Source organism: Astyanax mexicanus, chromosome 6 (assembly GCF_023375975.1).
Source record: "Astyanax mexicanus isolate ESR-SI-001 chromosome 6, AstMex3_surface, whole genome shotgun sequence".
Lineage (NCBI taxonomy): Eukaryota > Metazoa > Chordata > Actinopteri > Characiformes > Acestrorhamphidae > Astyanax > Astyanax mexicanus.
In genome coordinates, this window is record NC_064413.1 from 16,760,676 (window position 1) to 16,779,398 (window position 18,723).

The 18,723-nt window shown below is 39.4% G+C and overlaps 1 protein-coding gene across 11 annotated transcripts in view; it reads left to right on the forward strand.

Moving 5' to 3' along the window:
* Nucleotides 1–17,851, forward strand: part of cobl (cordon-bleu WH2 repeat protein) — a 108,415-nt gene extending 90,564 nt beyond the window's left edge. For all 11 annotated transcript variants that reach the window (XM_007232026.4, XM_022674120.2, XM_022674116.2 and 8 more), the window contains 6 exons: nucleotides 5,236–5,509; nucleotides 9,533–9,648; nucleotides 9,800–11,520; nucleotides 13,615–13,734; nucleotides 13,858–14,130; nucleotides 16,721–17,851. In XM_007232026.4, coding sequence (XP_007232088.3) covers nucleotides 5,236–5,509; nucleotides 9,533–9,648; nucleotides 9,800–11,520; nucleotides 13,615–13,734; nucleotides 13,858–14,130; nucleotides 16,721–16,804 — 2,588 coding nt within the window. In that variant the 3' untranslated portion in view covers nucleotides 16,805–17,851. The remainder of the gene's footprint in view (nucleotides 1–5,235; nucleotides 5,510–9,532; nucleotides 9,649–9,799; nucleotides 11,521–13,614; nucleotides 13,735–13,857; nucleotides 14,131–16,720) is intronic.
* Nucleotides 17,852–18,723: the final 872 nt, after the last annotated feature.

Consider the following 18,723-nt stretch of genomic DNA (forward strand, 5'->3'; position numbering starts at 1 on the left):
ACATGCTAGGCTAATAAAAGCAGTTTGCTGTGTTTATTTGCTTGGGTGTGACAGTGATGTTTTACCAGGGATTATAAGAGCTTTATTCAGTTCACAGTGCAGAGGCATTCAATTTAGATATAGCTGTATATACATGTTTTTACTAGTATAAGCGTTACCCACAAACCGTGCTAAGCGCTTTCACCATTCAGAGGTGAATATTATCTGCTGCTAACACCAGCTAGCACTACTGGCGCAGTATTAGCATAACATGCTAACTGCTTAAAGCGCTAGCTCTTCCGCCATTCAGAGGCGAATATATCAAACTGTTTTCTGCATGTTTATCGTGTTAAAACAAGCTACGTGGGGCGAACCGCTGGCTAATATCACCCTGGCTCACAGGAACCCTTAAGGTTCGTCAGTGTAGTGCTAGCTACACTAGTTGCTAATGATAATATTGCTGCACGCAACTATAGTGGAGATCTGGAAATCTAAATTTAATGTAAATAAGCGGAAGTGCTTTACTCACCCAAATAAACAGTTTTCAGGAGAGAAATCTGTGTAGTTTATCATCCAGCATTTGTTTGACTTAAAAATGTGAAAATGCTTTTTTTTTTTTTTTATAAGAATTACAGTACAGCATAACTTAGCTTTACAGGTATTGCTACCCAGTGTCTAGACCTGCTAAATTAGAAGAAAAATGTGATGACATCCCTTTTCCTTACTAGTGTTGCATAATGCGCCTTATAATTTAGTGTGCCTAATGTATGAAAATAGACCAGAAAATAGATGTTTATTGATAGACCGCCGTATAGTGCGAAAAATACAGTAATTGTGCTTACCATCTATTCTGTGTGCAGCTGCCCATGTCCTGTGAAGGTTCAATAGGAATGCACATACGGTTACATGCATACAATAGTCATACCAGTACCATAGTCAGCCAGAGTCTAAGAGAGCACAACTCTCCCCACATCACTCCCAGTGTAATGCTGGTCAGCACAGGTAACAGGTAGCTGTTGTATAGGAATTGGGAAGGAGAGCAACAAAACAAAATTTAAACCAAATAATTGCTGATGGACCTGAATAAACTGGAATGGCAATGCTGTCTGAATTAATCCAACCTAGGCCTGTCACAATAACTACATTATCAACTTATCGTTCAAAAAATGGACATGACTCCATCATTTCAGTAATCTTGATATCGTCCTTTATGTTTGCACTTACAAAATGTACTTACATATATTGTCATATATGTTGCTTTTATGGGGTTTTTATATATACCGGATATACCGGGAATGTACGTCATGGCATGGTGCAAACACGTGGTTCCCCTGCCTCTGCACTTTGCAGTGTGTATGTATATATAGTACATACTAAAAAATTTACTATAACATACTTTGGTTCAAGCTGGAACTTTTCAGGGTCCAAAATTAGGTGCGTAAACAGGTTTGGGAAGTTTATTTTCTTTAAAAGGGTTAATTCCTTTGTTACAATATTATGTTATATATTATGTCTTATAAACAATATCGTTTATCGCAATAATTTCTGAGAAAAATATCGTTCCCAAAAAATGGTAATCGTGACAGGCCTAATCAAACCTGAAGTAAAGTATATGTAATGTAATATTGAAGACATTAAAGCTACACAGGAACACTTGCAGAATTATTCTGTTAACAAAGTGTCGGAAAAAAAAAAAACAGAATATGTTTTATATATTAGATTCTTCTAAGTAGATACATTTAGCTTTGAGAACAGATCTGCAAGTATAGAAAAATGTATAGAATATTCCACAGTATTCACAGTATGATATTATTTTACATCGTAAGAGGACGTGTGTACAAGATACTGGTGGACATGTATAGTGGTAAAATAATGTGAAACACAGATATATTGCACAATAACTGCATTATCTCCATTTATACAGATAAATAATATATAAATAATAACTGTGTTTGATTATTGTCTATTATATATTTGGTTCTACAAATCCACAACAGTTCTTCAATATTGGTATTGCCAGTTGTCCCATGCCAACATTTAGCTTACAGTTAGCAGTTTGATTGCTTTGTGGAACTTTTACTACAGGAATATTCAGTGGGATGTGGGATTGTCAATGAAGGTAATTTGAATGATTTTACACTGTTGAAATTCTGTGGTATAATATTGTTATAGCTGCAGAGGTCAGACTAATCCTGCTCAGAACTGATGGCATGGTGGTGTGTTTGCTTCATTATGTGTGTGTGTGTGTCATGTTGCTAAATGTAGAGTTATGCAGGCATGATTGGTGTGGTGTGTAGGGGTAATGGGTGAGGAGCAGTGCCTGCCCAGAGCTGTTTGCTTTTGGACTTGTGGCTGTGTGTCACAGTTTCAGCCGTGCATGTCTTAGAGAGTGAGAGAGTGAGAGTGTATATATATGAGACTCCTTGCTCATGTCTGTGGCATGCGCTTCATCATTAATTGGGAGAGTGTGTGCGTATATATATGTGTGTGTGTGTGTGTGATCTGTGGTTGCAGCTGCTGTGTTTTAAAGCTCTGCTGGGAAAAGGTTGGGAAACAGCATGTGACTCATGATATATCCAGGAACAGGCCTCTCTTTACCCTCACCACTTAGTCCAAATCTGACAGTAGATATACACACATACACACACACACACACACACACACGACCCAAGGTTACCTACAGGTTGGTTCACTTTTTGTGTCCTAAGCTGAAGAAGTCTGATGGTCTTATCTGAAAAGCTGAAGAGTGAGTGCTCTTGCCTAAAGTTGGAAGCATTAAGCAGCAGGAAAGTGGGACTGGTGTCAGAACAGATTACAGAGAGTGGTGGAGAAGGCCAGCGTTAGAAGGAAAGTGAAGACGAGACGTGGTTGGATAGAAAAGAAGAAAAAGAAAAAAGCTGGTGTTAGAAGAGAAGTGGTGTTAAAGTGGAGGATCAACACAGTGAGAGCAGTGCGACCTGCTTAGTTTGGATTTGTTCCATGGCTTTTACTCCATTTGGCCCTGCTTTCTAAGCCAAGGTTCACAAAGTATTGAAGCATACAGTAAGTCAAACAACAGCTTGATTGGCTTTAGAGAGTGCAGCAAAATCCACATTGCTTCTTCAGTTAAGGGGCCAATATACTGTGTTTGCCTTCTGTTTTATTTATTTTTTTCGAAGCTGAAACAATTCTGAGCAGTTTAAAATTAGTTGGCAAGGCTGAACTGTGGTAGACTGCATCGCTGGAAATATTTAAATGACTTGGTTCTCATGATAATAAAGTAAAAGTGAATGTAAAAATGCTATTTTTACAACAAGATTACTGCATGCACTGTTAGCAGGGTTCATATGGCAGGGTTCAATGGCAATTTCTAGGCCTGGATAAGTTTTAGAAAAATAAAAATACCCAGAAAGTTTTGGAAAAGTCATGGAAATTTGCAATCTACAAATATTTTTTTTTCGACAGAGAATTTTGAGCTATTTTGAGCTACCAAATATATCAGCTCGGAGTTTGTTCAGTAATTTAGCCCTACATGATGGAGCCCTCATAATTTTACACATTTTATTACTGAAGATTGTGTGTTAATATTGCTTAAAGAAATGAATATATATATATATATATATATATATATATATATATTAATTTTAGACCTACTATAATCAATTTTGTTGTTATTTTAGTGGATTTTTGGTTTTATTATCCATGTCTGCACTAATATTTTAACAATCATATTGTCATAAAAATTAGCCTTGAAGGTATGGATAAGTCATGGAAAAGTCATGGAATTTTTTGGGTTAAAAACTGTATGAACGCTGTGTCAGGTATTTAAAGCAGTATTATGTGAGAACTGGTATTTCCTGCTCCTGCTGGACTTTTCCTACAATGGGCCAGTGGAATATGCAATTCGTGGTACCATTGAACAACACACTTTTCACATGCATTTCTGGACAAGCTGAGAGATATAAAACCATCACAGTATGTGAAAGACTCTTGTTAGGTTAAGGTGTAGAGTAATATCACACAGTACACCATATTTGCTACCTTTTCCTGCCTTATAGCAACGACAGACACACTATTCTTCCTTTATACATGTCAGTGAATCATGCCTGATTTATTTTGAAGCTGTTACTTTAAGATAAAAATGCTAAATGATTCTGTTTTAAATCTGACCCACACTACACACACACTTGACACAATGTAGAGTCTCGTTTGCTGTTTGACTCTTGTCTTTTGGGTCACCTCTGTTTTCCTCTCTTGTCGTCTTGGCTCCACTCATGTATATACCTTTACACACTCCTCCACCAGGCATGAAAATGAGAGTGAATTCTTGCGATTTGTTGTACTAAGCTAATTAAGTGAGTTTGTTATGCTTCCCCTAATCTTTATAACAGTGTCAGTACTGTCAGGTAGGGATGACACTTGGGATAGTACCTGTCTATTTTAGTACACACTTCTTCAAACTGGGTGTAGGTTTCAGCTAGATTTGTACCTCAAGTCATATGTCGCTGTTTCAGTGTTTAGTTCTGTTCCAGATTAAGAACTGTGACTAAGGTTTGGATTTTTTTTTTCAACATCCAATTGATGCTGGTATATGAGAGATGATATGACTGACTTAAGATTCCTAAAGGAACAGTCAGACTAAGTGACAAAACATTGTATAAAATGCCAGCAAAAATATAATAATACTATTATATATACTAATAATACTATTATACTATAATAACAATCAATATAATATGAATCATCTCTTACAACTGTCCTTTCTCTTCTTTCTTTTCTGGCTTTGTAATTGCTAAAGTTTCATATTTTGCTGGCTGCAAGAATTTCCTGCATTGACTGATACAGAATTTAAAGGGGCGCTCCCTCAGTTTTCATTGTATTCAATTCACAACCAGTCATTTTCTGGGGGCCCCAGCTAGACTATTGATTGGTGTGCTTGCCTTGTGGCAATGGCCATGACCTGTGACAGGGGTGTAATTGAGGGCTTAACCTGGACATGATGCAGATAGTTAATGAAAGAGTGGACAAAAATGGACAGGAACTAAAGCATCCCAAGAGACAGAAGTCTGACTCGGTTATAAGACAAGAACTAATGCATTTCTTTAGGAAGCTTATTTAATGATTTAATTTGAAGTAAATCATTTTTAAGTGGTTCTAATGGAAATGTTTCTGCATTAAAGCATGCAAACCAAATACAGTTACTGACAGACTGATTAAAAATGAATTTACACTAATGGCATTGACCCTTCTGTCTCCGGTCACAACCTTTTATTGCAGCCTGGCTACATTCAGTGGAGCCGAAAGTGGAGCAGGAGGTAGAGACGGTCTCCATGTGCAGCAGCGAGAGCTTGGCGGATCAGGGCTACGCTGCATCAGAGGGTATGGCTGATGACTCGGGCCTTCTGAGCTCTCCATCTGACCTGACTCAGCCCACCTCCCCAGAGGACAACATCTCCCTGACCCATGACCCCTCGCCCAGCCCCAGCCACCAGCCCAAAGACTGCTCCAGCGACAGCGACGAGGGCTGCGCCACCTGGGGCTCACGCCACAGGTACGACCATACTGAAATTAAAAAAAAAAAAAAAAAACAATCAAATAGAATAGAACCACCAGGTTTAGAGTTCATAATGGTGTTAACATTGATATGCCACATATCATAAAACAGAAACTACTATTGGTGTTTCATGACTTTTGAACTGTCCCATTAAGCTAAAGAACACTACAATATTAAGTATGGGGCTTCTTGCATTGAATGTGAATGTGATTTCTATCAGAGTAGATTATTTCTGTTTACATAGACAATTCACAATTATTACTACTAGAGCTGGCCGATATGGTAAAATTATAATATTTTGCAATATTTAAAGACATTTTCACAGTGCACAATATTTTGCGTTTTTTTTTTACATTGACAAAATGCAAGTAGCAGTAGCAGATTCTTAAAAACTTTTAAATACTTCCTCTCATACATAGCTCAGTGAGTGTATTCAGTTTTTGCTGCACTGTTTACTCTATGTGTAATTAAATGTATAATCAGTGTTCTTTAGCACAAAACATATCAGCGATCCTTAAAAAAAGCACATTGGTGATGCAATAAAATAATTCATGCCTTCTATGACATGTGCCCAGTATATGTGTGACACTGTGAACTGATAAATGTTAAATTCCCATCCATCTAGCGCCCACTATAAGGCCTTTCTCGTACTAGTTCAACCTCACTCACAAGAGAACACCTCTCAAGTTATACAGGTGTGGGTATTCCCAAGCCATCCATTGATTCATTTTACAGTTATATATTTATATAGTGCATTTCTAGACACCCAAGGATGCTTTACACTCACGTTCCACCACTTAGCACTCAACCGACACATACAAGCACCACACACACCGAATAAGAATGGTCGCCAGTATACACAGTATGCACAGTATACACTGCCAATGCATAGCTGGGCATACAGTCATACTTACACACATCAGGGCAATTTATAGTATCCAATTTTTCTGGCCAATTTAGAGTATCCAATCTCTATATTTTTGGACTGTGGGAGGAAACAAGAAGACCTGGAGGAAACCCACACAACACCAGGAGAATATGGAAACTCCATCCAGATAGGGACTTGAACCCAGGACTCTGTCTTGTGGATATTTTTTTATAAATGATGTCTACAATCCCATAAAGATATCTCACATACCCACATATGGGAGACAACTGAATTTTCATCGACACCTAGTTCTCGATCTTTTAATATGGACCAATCCCTCCATTTGCACTTTTGTTTTATTCAGTATATTAGGATTATACTATTTTAGGTTGCTATGCATTATTTTCTGAAATAGTCCATCCTGCCCAGGTCTTTTCTGGCAAGCAGCAGCTGGAGTTCTCCCACGTGGAGCAGAGATTGTGCAGAGAGATTTATCTCCCAGTCCATCGGCGTGTTTGCCGAAGCTGGCCCTCTCCCAGCCTGCCTCAAATTTCTCCTCCATTCAGTGAGCCATCGCTCCTATGAGGCTGTCTCTGTGGTCTGGCTTTTAAAGGACTAGTCTAGTAGAAAACCATAGTATTTATGTGGTTTCAGATACTGTATGATATACTGTTATCCATAAAATGGACAAAATCTGAACTGAATTGTCAGATGTTCATTTCAGAGATAAAAACAGTGCTGTTGGAAAAGACATAAATCTTTAATCATGATATTCCTTTTGGACTATCCTTTTAATGTCACTGATTTATGGAGCCAACAGGCCTGTTGACTGGCCAGACTGATTGGTCCTAAGGCTAAAGCTGCCAGAACACGCAGTGTCACCTGAAACTTCTCACTAGCCCCGCCTGTCCCGAGGGACTCAACTTTGTTTCTCATGCTTACTGCCTTCCAGGAAAGAGCTACTCCTTCTTCAACTTCTTCTTTCTTCAGTGATTTAGCTACTTTTTTTTTTTTTTAAGCTTGTCAGGGTGCATTTTTGCACCCCTGCTGTCAGAGTAGCAGTGTTTAAATAATGCAGTGAGACTTTTTCCTCACTGAGTAAATGGTGCTTAGGGGTAAATGCGGTCTCTGCTGAAGTTCTGCATTTTCTGCAGGAGTATGCTGTGTATGGACAGGTGCCACATCACATCCTGAAACCTAAAATCCTAAATATTGGTACAGTTAATGAATAATTTCTTTACCTTTCCTCTTAATATAGAGATGTCATAATAATGAATAACCCTCTTAAAGTCTAGGCACATTATTCGGTTCAATTAAAGCTCCTTTCACATTACAAACATCATTGCTTCATTCTAGTTTTTGCTCAGATGGTTTTCAGAAAGAATGAATCCGACCATTGTGATTAAAATTCCATGGTCAGAAATCAGATGTTTTCAATCTAAGACTGCATATGAAAGTGACTCAGACCCAAACTTAAAATTCTCTATATGGAAAAAGTATTGCAACATCTGCTCATTCCTTGAATTTTAAAGAGTTCATCCATCTTTTGTTGGAGAAACTGTTTCTAGTATCCAGGGAAGCCTACATTGTTTTTTTTCCCCAGAGCATTGCTGTGAGGGTTTAATTGCATTCAGTTACACAAACATTAGTGAAATTAGGATTTTAAATGAGCACCACTTCACCCACCTCCTCCCCAACTCAGCCCCACTGCTTTACAGCTCAAAACTGGGGGGCTTTACACCCCTCTAGCCCATGCCTGGCATTAAGCATGCCAGTTATTATAGATCTGTAGATCTACAGTGAAGGAAATAATTATTTGATAATTATTGATTCCTTGCTGATTTTATAAGTTTGCCCACTGACAAAGACATGACCAGTCTATGATTTAAGAGTAGGTTAATTTTAACAGTGAGAGATAGAATATAAAAAATAAAATCCAGAAAATCACAATATATAAATTATATTAATGCAAAGAGAAATAAGTATTTGATCCCAACGGCAAACAGGACTTAATACTTGGTGGCAAAACCCTTGTTGGCAAGCACAGCAGTCAGACGTTTTTTGTAGTTGATGATATGCACACATATCAGGAGGAATTTTGGTCCACTCCTCTTAGCAGATCATCTCTAAATCATTAAGATTTTGAGGCTGTCACTTGGCAACTTGAAGCTTCAGCTCCCTCCATAAGTTTTCTATGGGATTAAGGTCTGGAGACTGAATAGGCCACTCCATGACCTTATTGTGCTTCTTTTGTTGCCTTGGCTGTATGTTTCAGGTCATTGTCATGCTGGAAGACCCAGCCACGACCCATTTATAATGTCCTGGCGGAGGGAAGGAGATTGTCACTCAGTGTTTTGCGGTACAGGGCTCCATCCATTCTCCCATTGATGCAAGTCGTGTGCCCTTAACAGAGAAACACCGCCAAATCATAATGTTCCCACCTCCATGCTTTACAGTGGGGATGGTGTTCTTTGGGTCATAGCCAGCATTTCTCTTCCTCCAGACATGGCGTTGAGTTATTGCAAAAGAGTTAAAGTTTTGACTCATCTGACCACAGCACTCGCCGAAACATCTAGGTGTTCATTGGCAAACTTCAGACAGGCCTACACATGTACCTTCTTGAGCAGGGGAACCTTGCAGGCACTCCAGGATTTTAATCCATTATGGTGTACCAATTGTTACCAATGTTTTTCTTGATGACTGTGGTCCCAGCTGCCTTGAGATCATTAACAAGTTCCCCCTGTGTAGTTTTAGGCTGATCTCTCACCTTCCTCATGATCAAGGAATCAAAGATAACCCATGAGGTGAGATTTTGAATGGAGCCCCAGATCGATGTCCATTGACAGTCATTTTTTATTTCTTCCATTTCCTTACTGTTGCACCAACAGTTGTCACAATCTTTACCACCCACTATTTAGTCATGAGAGTAGGGCTCCCTTAGAGACCAGGTAATCAAATCTCACTGCTGGATTTTGTAAGTACTGAAAATTAAATGGTGTCACACCTACCAATCTAGTGTCACACCTTCCAAAGATCCCATAGTTTAGGGACAGAAACTGGATTCAAGGTTAAAAAATAAGGGCTTAGTTGCATTTTGGATTAAATTGCTCTAATTCTGCAACTCATGTTGTTCTGTAATGTGATGCCAACAGTGGAGGGGCACGACAAGGGAATGAGACAGACAGGAGAAAGCACAACTATGAAGAGGAGGCAAAGATTACTGCCGAAATCAACCTTACCTTGGCCGATCTGGATGCTGATCTAGCAGGTAATACAAATTAAGTGCTTACAATTTTTTAGTCCTGTACATTTTAGATAATCAATGGCTTTGCTATTTTTAATCCTTGTATAATTTACATGTTCTAAAATAATTAGACATGTTCAACATATATTCAACAACTCTTCCTCCTGTGTCCTAGAAGCGAATCACTCTGACGAGGCACCTGCATGCACGGATGACGAAATCCCTGTGTCGGTGGTTGATGTGGACATTCCAGTTACCACCATTGATGAAGTCCTTGAAGATCTGACCAGCCGGAGACCTCATGGAACAGGGCGTGGTACTGAGGGTGAAAGCAGGAAAAAACAGGACGTCACTGATAGCTCAAATAAGCTGAGTGTGGACGTCCAAAACAAAAACAACAATGCTCGTGTGGCAGACAAAACGATGCTTAGTCAAACCCAAACAAATCACATTGAGATCCCAGAAAAGGTGATTGTGAGCCCTGTTGTTATAACCAAAGCTCAGCCAGAGAAACCTGAGGTTGTGAGCTGCAGTGTTCAGCAGAGGTCTCAAAGTCCTGCTGTTCAGAGTGTTTCAGAGAACAGACTCAAGCCTCCACCCTTAGTGCGGAGCTACAGCTTGGAAAATCCTGAAATGCAGAGAGCTTTGTCTTCTAAACCACCCACAGCAGCTCAGATTAAGATCACCCAGAGCCCTGTGTCAAAATTTGGCTTGAAGACCTTCACGGTCATTCCTCCTAAACCAGCCGTGTCCCACACTCATAAACCAGCAGGAACCCTTAGTACAGGCGCCATTAAGATTGACGAGTTTGGTAACATGGTCAAACAGCGAGCAGCTAGGCCAGCCTCAGTCCAAGACAAATGTGATCACACTGATGATGCAACTAATGACCCAGCTTCTCCACTCCTGGGCAAAGCCAAGGCCTTCTGGAGTTCAGCTGAGAAGCAGGATGCAAGTTCCACAGCCAACAAAGAATCTCCTGTGAGGATACAAGAAGCTGAAGTGCCTAAACCTGTCCCTGTTCCTGTAACAGTCATTTCTCAACAGCCTCCAGAGAAACCGAGTGTTGACCAAGTGGAAAAGCTGAAAGAGGCCAACGGGTCAACAAACCACTCGGTCTCTGCAGCGATGAACAAGCTTCCTGCCTCAGATCCTATAGAAACCACCTCTTTCTCAGAGCAGAGGAAAAATCTTTTCTTCCTCAAGCCTTCCAGAAGAACCTCAAGCCAATATGTGGCCTCGGCTATTGCTAAATACACCAGCATTCCCTCAACCAAGACAAATGGTCTTCAGGAACTGCCAGAATCAACAACTGCTGGACAAAGGCAACTTTCTAAGCAAAACTTTAAACCAGAGGTAAGATCCAACTATAAGGATCCACATACCTCCACAAATGCACCCACAAATCCAGTGCCTTACTTTGCTGGACCCAAACGTTCACAAAGCTACCCCAATCACAATGTAGAGGATCAGGCAGACTCTGAGGAACCTCAGTTTACTGGGACAAGCAGAAGTACCCGGACCTTTGGAGCAGCAACCTCTAAATCCTTGGACTCCAGTCCAGTAAATGCCAAGCTTCAAGAGCAAGTAAAAGCTTCTACATTCACAGAGTCTGTGCAGGTTTCTTCAAAAGAGTACACATCCACAAAAAATGCCCCAGAAACCTCTTCACCCACAAAAAGTCCTAATGCTACAAATGCTATTCGTCCACCCATAGCAAAGAAACCAGACATGCACAGTCCAGGTGTTCTGCCCGAACCGAACCAGGTTAGCATATTTGGGCCGGTGAAGAAGTTTAAGCCCGTGATGCTGAAATCCGTCGAGAAGGAGACATCTCTTCACAGTTCACTGATGGAGGCCATTCAGTCTGGAGAGGGAGCTGAACGTCTCAAAAAGGTATTTGAAGCATGCACTTCAGCTAATTGCAGTTGTGGTTTAGTAAGTCAGAACATTAATTGATGGCAGAGCTCTGTCACTGTTGATGCAGAACCCACATGACAAGTGATGTGTTAATTTCAGTGCTTTAATTGCTCTGAAAACACACATCCAATTAAATCAATTATTAACATTCTTAAAGGAATGGTTCAACAAAGAGTCACATATTCAGGTCATGTTCAGGTCCAGTGTTTGCCCTGGAGCTATATGAGGCTATAATAATGTTGTTATTTCAACATTGAGATATTTAACGTTCACAAGCAAATATTGTTTCTGATATGGTTGTTTAGATATTTATTTTGATATTTTAGAGCAGGGATCCTCAAACTGTGGTATGTGTACCACTGGTGGTACCCAAAATGTGGTATGCCAGATTATCTCAGAAAATGTGCACAATGGATGCACAAAACTAATAAGAACTAAATCTTTAAAGTTTTCATACTGTATTTTCATCAAATTAGATTTGTTGGTGTTTAGTGTGTAACCTAATTAAACTTGTTTGTAAACCCACACTTCTTTACAGTTTTTCCTTTTTTTAACTACAGTTCTTTAATTATTATTATCAGCTTCACAGGCCCTAGAACTATAGAACCATGTAAAACCCCATAATTCCCAATAGTCTGCATAAGGATTAATTCAGTAGCTGAATAGTTAACCTGGTGTTCAAGGGGACGCACTCTTGTTATTTCCCTCCCTCTCAAGGGGAGAGAGGGAGAGAGTCTCAGTAGACACACTACACTGACTGTTAACAGTAATCAATACTGAATTTCCTGCCAATTGCAAAAGTGAGCAAAGCACACACATTACCTAACTGCAGTAGATTTGATAATGAGTGGTACATGGTCTAAAAAGTTTGAGAACCACTGTCTGCATTATATGCTGCTTTCAAGACAACATCTTTTCCAAGGACGCTCGTGCATATCTTAACAAGACAATGCAAAACCACATGCTGCACACGTTACAAAAGCATAGCTGTAGGAGTACTACACTGTCCTGTCCCCAATGGAGAAATTGTTGAACAGTATAAAAAGAAGAATGAGAAAAAATAATGGTGTGATGTTTTGTGAAAGTGTTGTAAAAAGGAAGGGCAACATTAGAAAGTGCTAAAAGAAAATGTCCAAGTTCCAAGCCTAAATCATTGGAATGGATTAGTGCTGGGCGATTATGGCCTAAAAAAAATAGCTTAGATTTTTTTCACAAAAAATCTTATTTTCAATTATAACTGATCCCCCCCCACACACTAAAAATCAAACTACAGATGGCACAGAAATGGTTCAGAACTAGGTTTACCTGTAAAAAAAACAAAAAAACAACAGGCTTTGGGTTGAGTTGACTCATTGAGTGAATCAACGATTCAAAACAGTGTTTAACAAGCCCATACGTTTATATCATGCACTGACCTCATGTACACACAGCCAGCCAGGGAGTTGACGGACACTGGATTATATACTTCAGAACGCAGATTTGTGACTGAAAATTGAGAAATAACGCACTAAACGAGTCACAGAAGAAACTTTGAAAGAGAGATTATTATTGTTTTCCACAACTAATCACGGATTCTCACCGGAGAGCGATGATGCTGCAGTTTTTAGAAATGGTAGCATTTACTTCTAGCTAAATACAGTATATGCTTTATCCCACCGGGTGTTAGTGTCAAAAGTCCTGGAATAATGCTGGAACTCGGACTGAGCGGAATGAAATTGTGCGTGGGTAACCAGGGTAAGATGGATGAACACTTTAGAAATTAGTAGCATTTTCGGGCATTTTAGATTAAAAAAATAAAATATCTGTATGTAAAATCGCGATTTCTCCATGTTGAAAATCGCATTAAAACTGTAATTCGAATTAACCGAATTAGTCATGAAAATCACCAAATCACAGCACTAGAATGGATGTACATTTAACAAGTGAAGTTTCCAGGCGAAACATGAAATTTCTTGGGTTCATATGGTCTGCAATGAAATAAAATAAATGTCTAAATAAATATAAACCCATACTGTGCTTAATGTTTCTGGTTAAGGACTGTATATAACTCACATCTTTTTTTCTGTGCAGGTATCTGGGACTTCTTTGACAGCTACCACGAAGAAGCCATCCTTTGTGGAGACTGAGAATGAGCGTTCTGCACTTCTATCAGCCATCAGAGCTCAAAGTAACTCTACAAGACTGAAGAAGGTATGTTCATGAGATTGGTATAGTGCAGAGCCAAAAAATAAAATCATAAAATAAATAAGCAGGCAGAATGTATTGTATTTATGCTGTAGGTAGTTCTAACAGATATGCTACTACTGCCCTTAGACTAAATCGGAGGCGGCTGCAGAACTGGAGCAGTTCAGGAAGGTAGAGGAGGACCAGTCCGCCCAGAAACACGTCCCTTGCCCAAGCTCTCCTGAGCCCCCTGCATTTATACCTCCTCCACCGCCTGTATTTGCTCCTCCACCTCCTCCTCCACCACCCTCAGCCCCGTCCAAGCCTGCGGTAGTGCTGCCTGCAGGTGGGAACCCAGAGCTGGCCAGAGAAGCACTGCTGGAGGCCATCCGCACTGGTGCTGGAGCTGAACGGCTTAGGAAGGTAAATTATCCTCTCAAACGTGATGGTGAAAACGGGTTTTCACATCTGTACTTAATTTATCTGGTCTGAATCAGTTGATGAGTTTGTTTATTTGGAGCATTTTTTCCCTTTGTTTGATCTGATTTTACACCAGCATAAACCTAAACGCACCAAAATGCTCACCAATAAACCCCATAAAATGGAGGTAAATATAAATATAAAAAAGTAAATATAGTGTGAAGATTCTGTGTTCCAGCACGTATATCTCTGCTTAACACTGAACACTGAAACACTGCGCTTTCAAACACAGTGTTTAGATTTGCAGCGTAGATGTATTCATAGTAAACTGAGTCACGTGGCTGTGAGCAGTGAATGCAGCACAGACTGTGTGTACATGGACAGCGTTTGTTCATAGCTGTGGTAATTAGTGTTATCTGGCTAATATATCAGACTAAACTGTGTTTCATTAATAGTGTAGCTCAAATAAATTGACTATATTTAATAGCTGGGTCGGATCGAGACCGGACTACGGTCTCACCACAAGTGAACCGCTCCAGAGTTCATTTGGGCTCCTCTAGGTCAGGGGTGTCCAAACTCCGCTCCTTTTTTTGGAGCAGCCATTGAGGTATTTTAGAAATAGAATGAAAGTTGGCCTGCTGTAATGCAGGTTTTTATAATGTGAGATTCAAAGTTTGAATAGGTGTCAGAAACGGGCCAAAGAGTCTAAAAGTGGAGAGGGTGTGCATTTCTAGCGCAGAAAAACGGGGCAAAAGAGTCTAAAAGCGGAGAGGGTGCGCATTTCTAGCGCAGAAAATCGAGCCAAAGAGTTTAAAAGCGGAGAGGGTGCGCATTTCTAGTGCAGAAACCTGGACATAGTGGCATTGGGGGCAATGAAAAAGCAGACATTTTAGCAAGGGAAGCAAGAAACCAGGACCTTTCTTGGAACTATGTCCCAATTACAGATGCCTACTATCTCGCCGACTTTCACTGTAGAAGAAAATGGCAAGATAAATGGTCCAGCACTCCACAAAATAAACTGTATGAAATATCACCAATCATAAATAGAAAATGCAATATGGACTTCCTTAATAGACAAGACCAGACAATCATGACTAGGTGCCGAATTGGACATACTGCTCTTACCCACCGTCACCTCCTGGTTGGCGAACGGACTCCAGCCTGCCAGTTCTGTGATACTCCTCTAACAACTAAACATATCTTAGTAGACTGCCCTGCACTTTTGACCACCAGAAAGGACTTTTATAGGGTTACAAACGTGAAAGAACTGTTTGAAACGATTCCACCAGCTAAAATACTTAATTTTCTGAAAGTCCTTCATATGAAGACACTAATTTAAGACTGTGATGCTTAAGATATGAACATTGTTGATGCCATAAAATAGCCATCATGTTGCTGATATGGCACAAAACCCAAAACAAACAAACTAGCGCAGAAAACGGGGCAAAAGAGTCTAAAAGCGGAGAGGGTGCGCATTTCTAGCGCAGAAAAACGGACCAAAGAGTCTAAAAGCGGAGAGAGTGCTCAGTTGTAGCGCAGAAAAACAGGCCAAAGAGTCTAAAAGCGGAGAGGGTGCGCATTTCTAGCGCAAAAAAACGGGTCAAAGAGTCTAAAAGCGGAGAGGGTGCGCATTTCTAGCACAGAAAAACGGGTCAAAGAGTCTAAAAGTTGACGTAATTAAGGAGTTTACGACACATCATGAAATGAAACATCAATTTGCACAACACTGTCAAATATAGATAAAGATAGTAAGTCAAGTAAAATGATGTGTAAATGAAATAATCAGGAAAAAAGTATTATTTAAAGTGGTATATTTCATTATTTGTTTTATTACAGAGTGTGGCCCGTGATTTCAAATATATTTCTCCTTCTGGCCCCCAACAAAAAAAGTTTGGACACCCCTGCTCTAGGTGGTCTCGGCCCGGTTCTTTTGATCTGCACCTAAGTGCAATTACTGTTTTCACACATGCTCAATCAAACTGCACTAAAGTTACAAACAGACCAGAGTTTGTTTTTTAACCGGACCAAGTAGTGCTGGTAAAACACCCTGAAACACAGCAGTGCTGCTTGAGTTTTTAAACACCTTTGTGTTACTGTTGGATAAAGGAACATCCAGCCAATAGTGGCCAGTGGGCAGCATCATGTAAGCACAGATGAAGAATTAGAGGATGGCCAAAACAGACTGTTCAGCAATAGATGCAACTGTTGCACCTACCACCCAAATAATACCTGTAATGTGGTGGTCCCCTGGGGTCCTGACCATTGAAAAACATGTTGAAAGCATGTGAATAAAGCATGCAGTAAAAATATAAAAAAATGAATTAAATAAATACAAATTAATCTACAGTCTGTAATTATGGAACTACAGAGTTCTCTTGTATGGTCACTGGAGCTGAGTGAGTTTTTCTCAACTTCTTTTCAGTTTATTTTACAAAAAGTAAAATGTGCTCTGCTCTCTCCTACAAAGTAATTACATATTTATGACTTTAAATGTAAAACACATATTTCTGTCTGAGTATTATTGAGTTATAACTTTGATGTGTATGATTATCTCACTAAAATTATATGAAATATTTGTCTGTTAATTCCTCAGGTCCCGGCCTCAGTAAAAACCCTGCAAGTGAATGGGAGGCTGGGCATCATAAAGCCTTCATCATCATTTTCTCAAGAACACTAAGAAGCACTTCTGGTCAGCTTTTCTGTTTCAGAAATTCAAATAGCCAAATTTCACACTTTATCAAGTTAACTCTTTGAAGCTGATTATAGCTCTTGTGATTAGGGTTAAAGTTTTGTTAATAGTCATATGCTGCTTTCAGTCGGTGCCAATACTTTTTTTTAGTTTGCTTTCTTTTAAGCAAGATTATTTTATGTATATTTTGCTGTTTAAATGTATGTATCTGCTACATATATCACTCTTAATTAATCTATCTGCTTCCTTTTCATCTGCCAGTATTTTCCTGAAGAATTCACATGTATTTATTTTCTGTTTCAACTCACGGTTATAAGGTTCATGTTCATCTTTTGTGTTTTGTGTCATTTGGATCCATTTCTTTTAATTGACCTAATTTGACACTAATCAGACTCTGAGAAGTTCTTTTGATGTACGTTTTTGGTGAAAGGCATCATCATAGCCTTTTTATAGAGGATGAATGATATTTTCTGATTTATGTATAGACTACAGCATATCAGCAAACCGATCTTCTCAGACTTCAATTACTGTAGCAAACACTTACTGTCTAATACTTGATTATACATAGAGTTATTGATCAATGCTGTTCAATACCAGTTGAATCATTTTCATCATGCTGCTAAAAAGAATTAACTTTTGCTAAGACTTATGTTTGCCATTTTGGGAAAAAAAGAGAAAAGAAATCAAAAGCTACGACACATAGATTTGTTAATATATACACTAAGTTATAAACCCTCTGATCATTTGTTCAGTTTAATGGACTGTATGACAGAACCTACAGAGGATCTAGACAGGTCCAGAGTTTTGATTTATCAGCTGTTCATATATATATTTATATATGAATGTGATGGATAAAGGTAAGAGTGGACTTTTTTTTTTTTGAGCATTGTAAATTTGGATAAAAATGGATGCCACGATATTGGTGGAAAGATTTTTTTATTTTTTGCTTTTTTATGTACAGTGCACAATATTTTTTGAAGGATTGCACAGCAATTGAAATCCCATTTTTAATCAATAAACTATTTTGTAATCCTTTGTCTCTTGTCAATCAACTGCATACAATGGCATACTGTTTACATATATTCATCATGGAAATTTATGTTAAGGCAATATTAGGATTTCAGTGAACTGTCTAAGGCGCTGCCAGGAGGTCGCAGGTTCGAACCCCAGCTTATGCAGCTTTGCCATCAAGCTGCCGGCGTCAGAGGGAGCAAAATTGGCCCTGCTCCCTCTGGGTGGGTAGATGGCGCTCTCTCCCCACATCACTCCTATGGTGATGTCTGCAGCACAGGGCGTCTGTGAGCTGATGTTCCGGAGCCGAGCCGCTGTGCTTTCCTCCAAGTGCGCTGGCTGCTCGGCAATGCTGCATCAGCAGCAGCTCGAAAAGAAGCGGTGGCTGGCTTCACATGTATCGGAGGAAGCATGTGTTAGTCTTCACCCTCCTGGTGTGTTGTGGCATTACTAGTGATAGGGGGAGTCCTAATGAGTGGGTTGGGTAATTGGCCGTGTAAATTGGGGAGAAAAATGGGAAAAATTATAAATAAAATTATTTAAAAAAAAAGGATTTCAGTGAACTATTATTTTATGAGTTAGATTGTATGTGCAATAAAGTGATATGTACTTGTGTGATTATTTTATTGATTTGAACACCTTTAGCCTTTAGCACTAATTATTGGAAGCACTATTATTATAAGCTCATTGACCCTTGACCTACATATACAGGTACAGGTACATACATATATATATATGATACGTACAGGGGTTTGACAATGAAACTGAAGCACCTGGTTTTAGACCACAATAATTTATTGTTTGGTGGAAACAGGAGAGTTGAGGTGCACATTGAATTCTGTCGCGATTTGAGCTGCCGTGGTTTTATGTTTTTCAGACAGCTTCCTTTTGCGTCC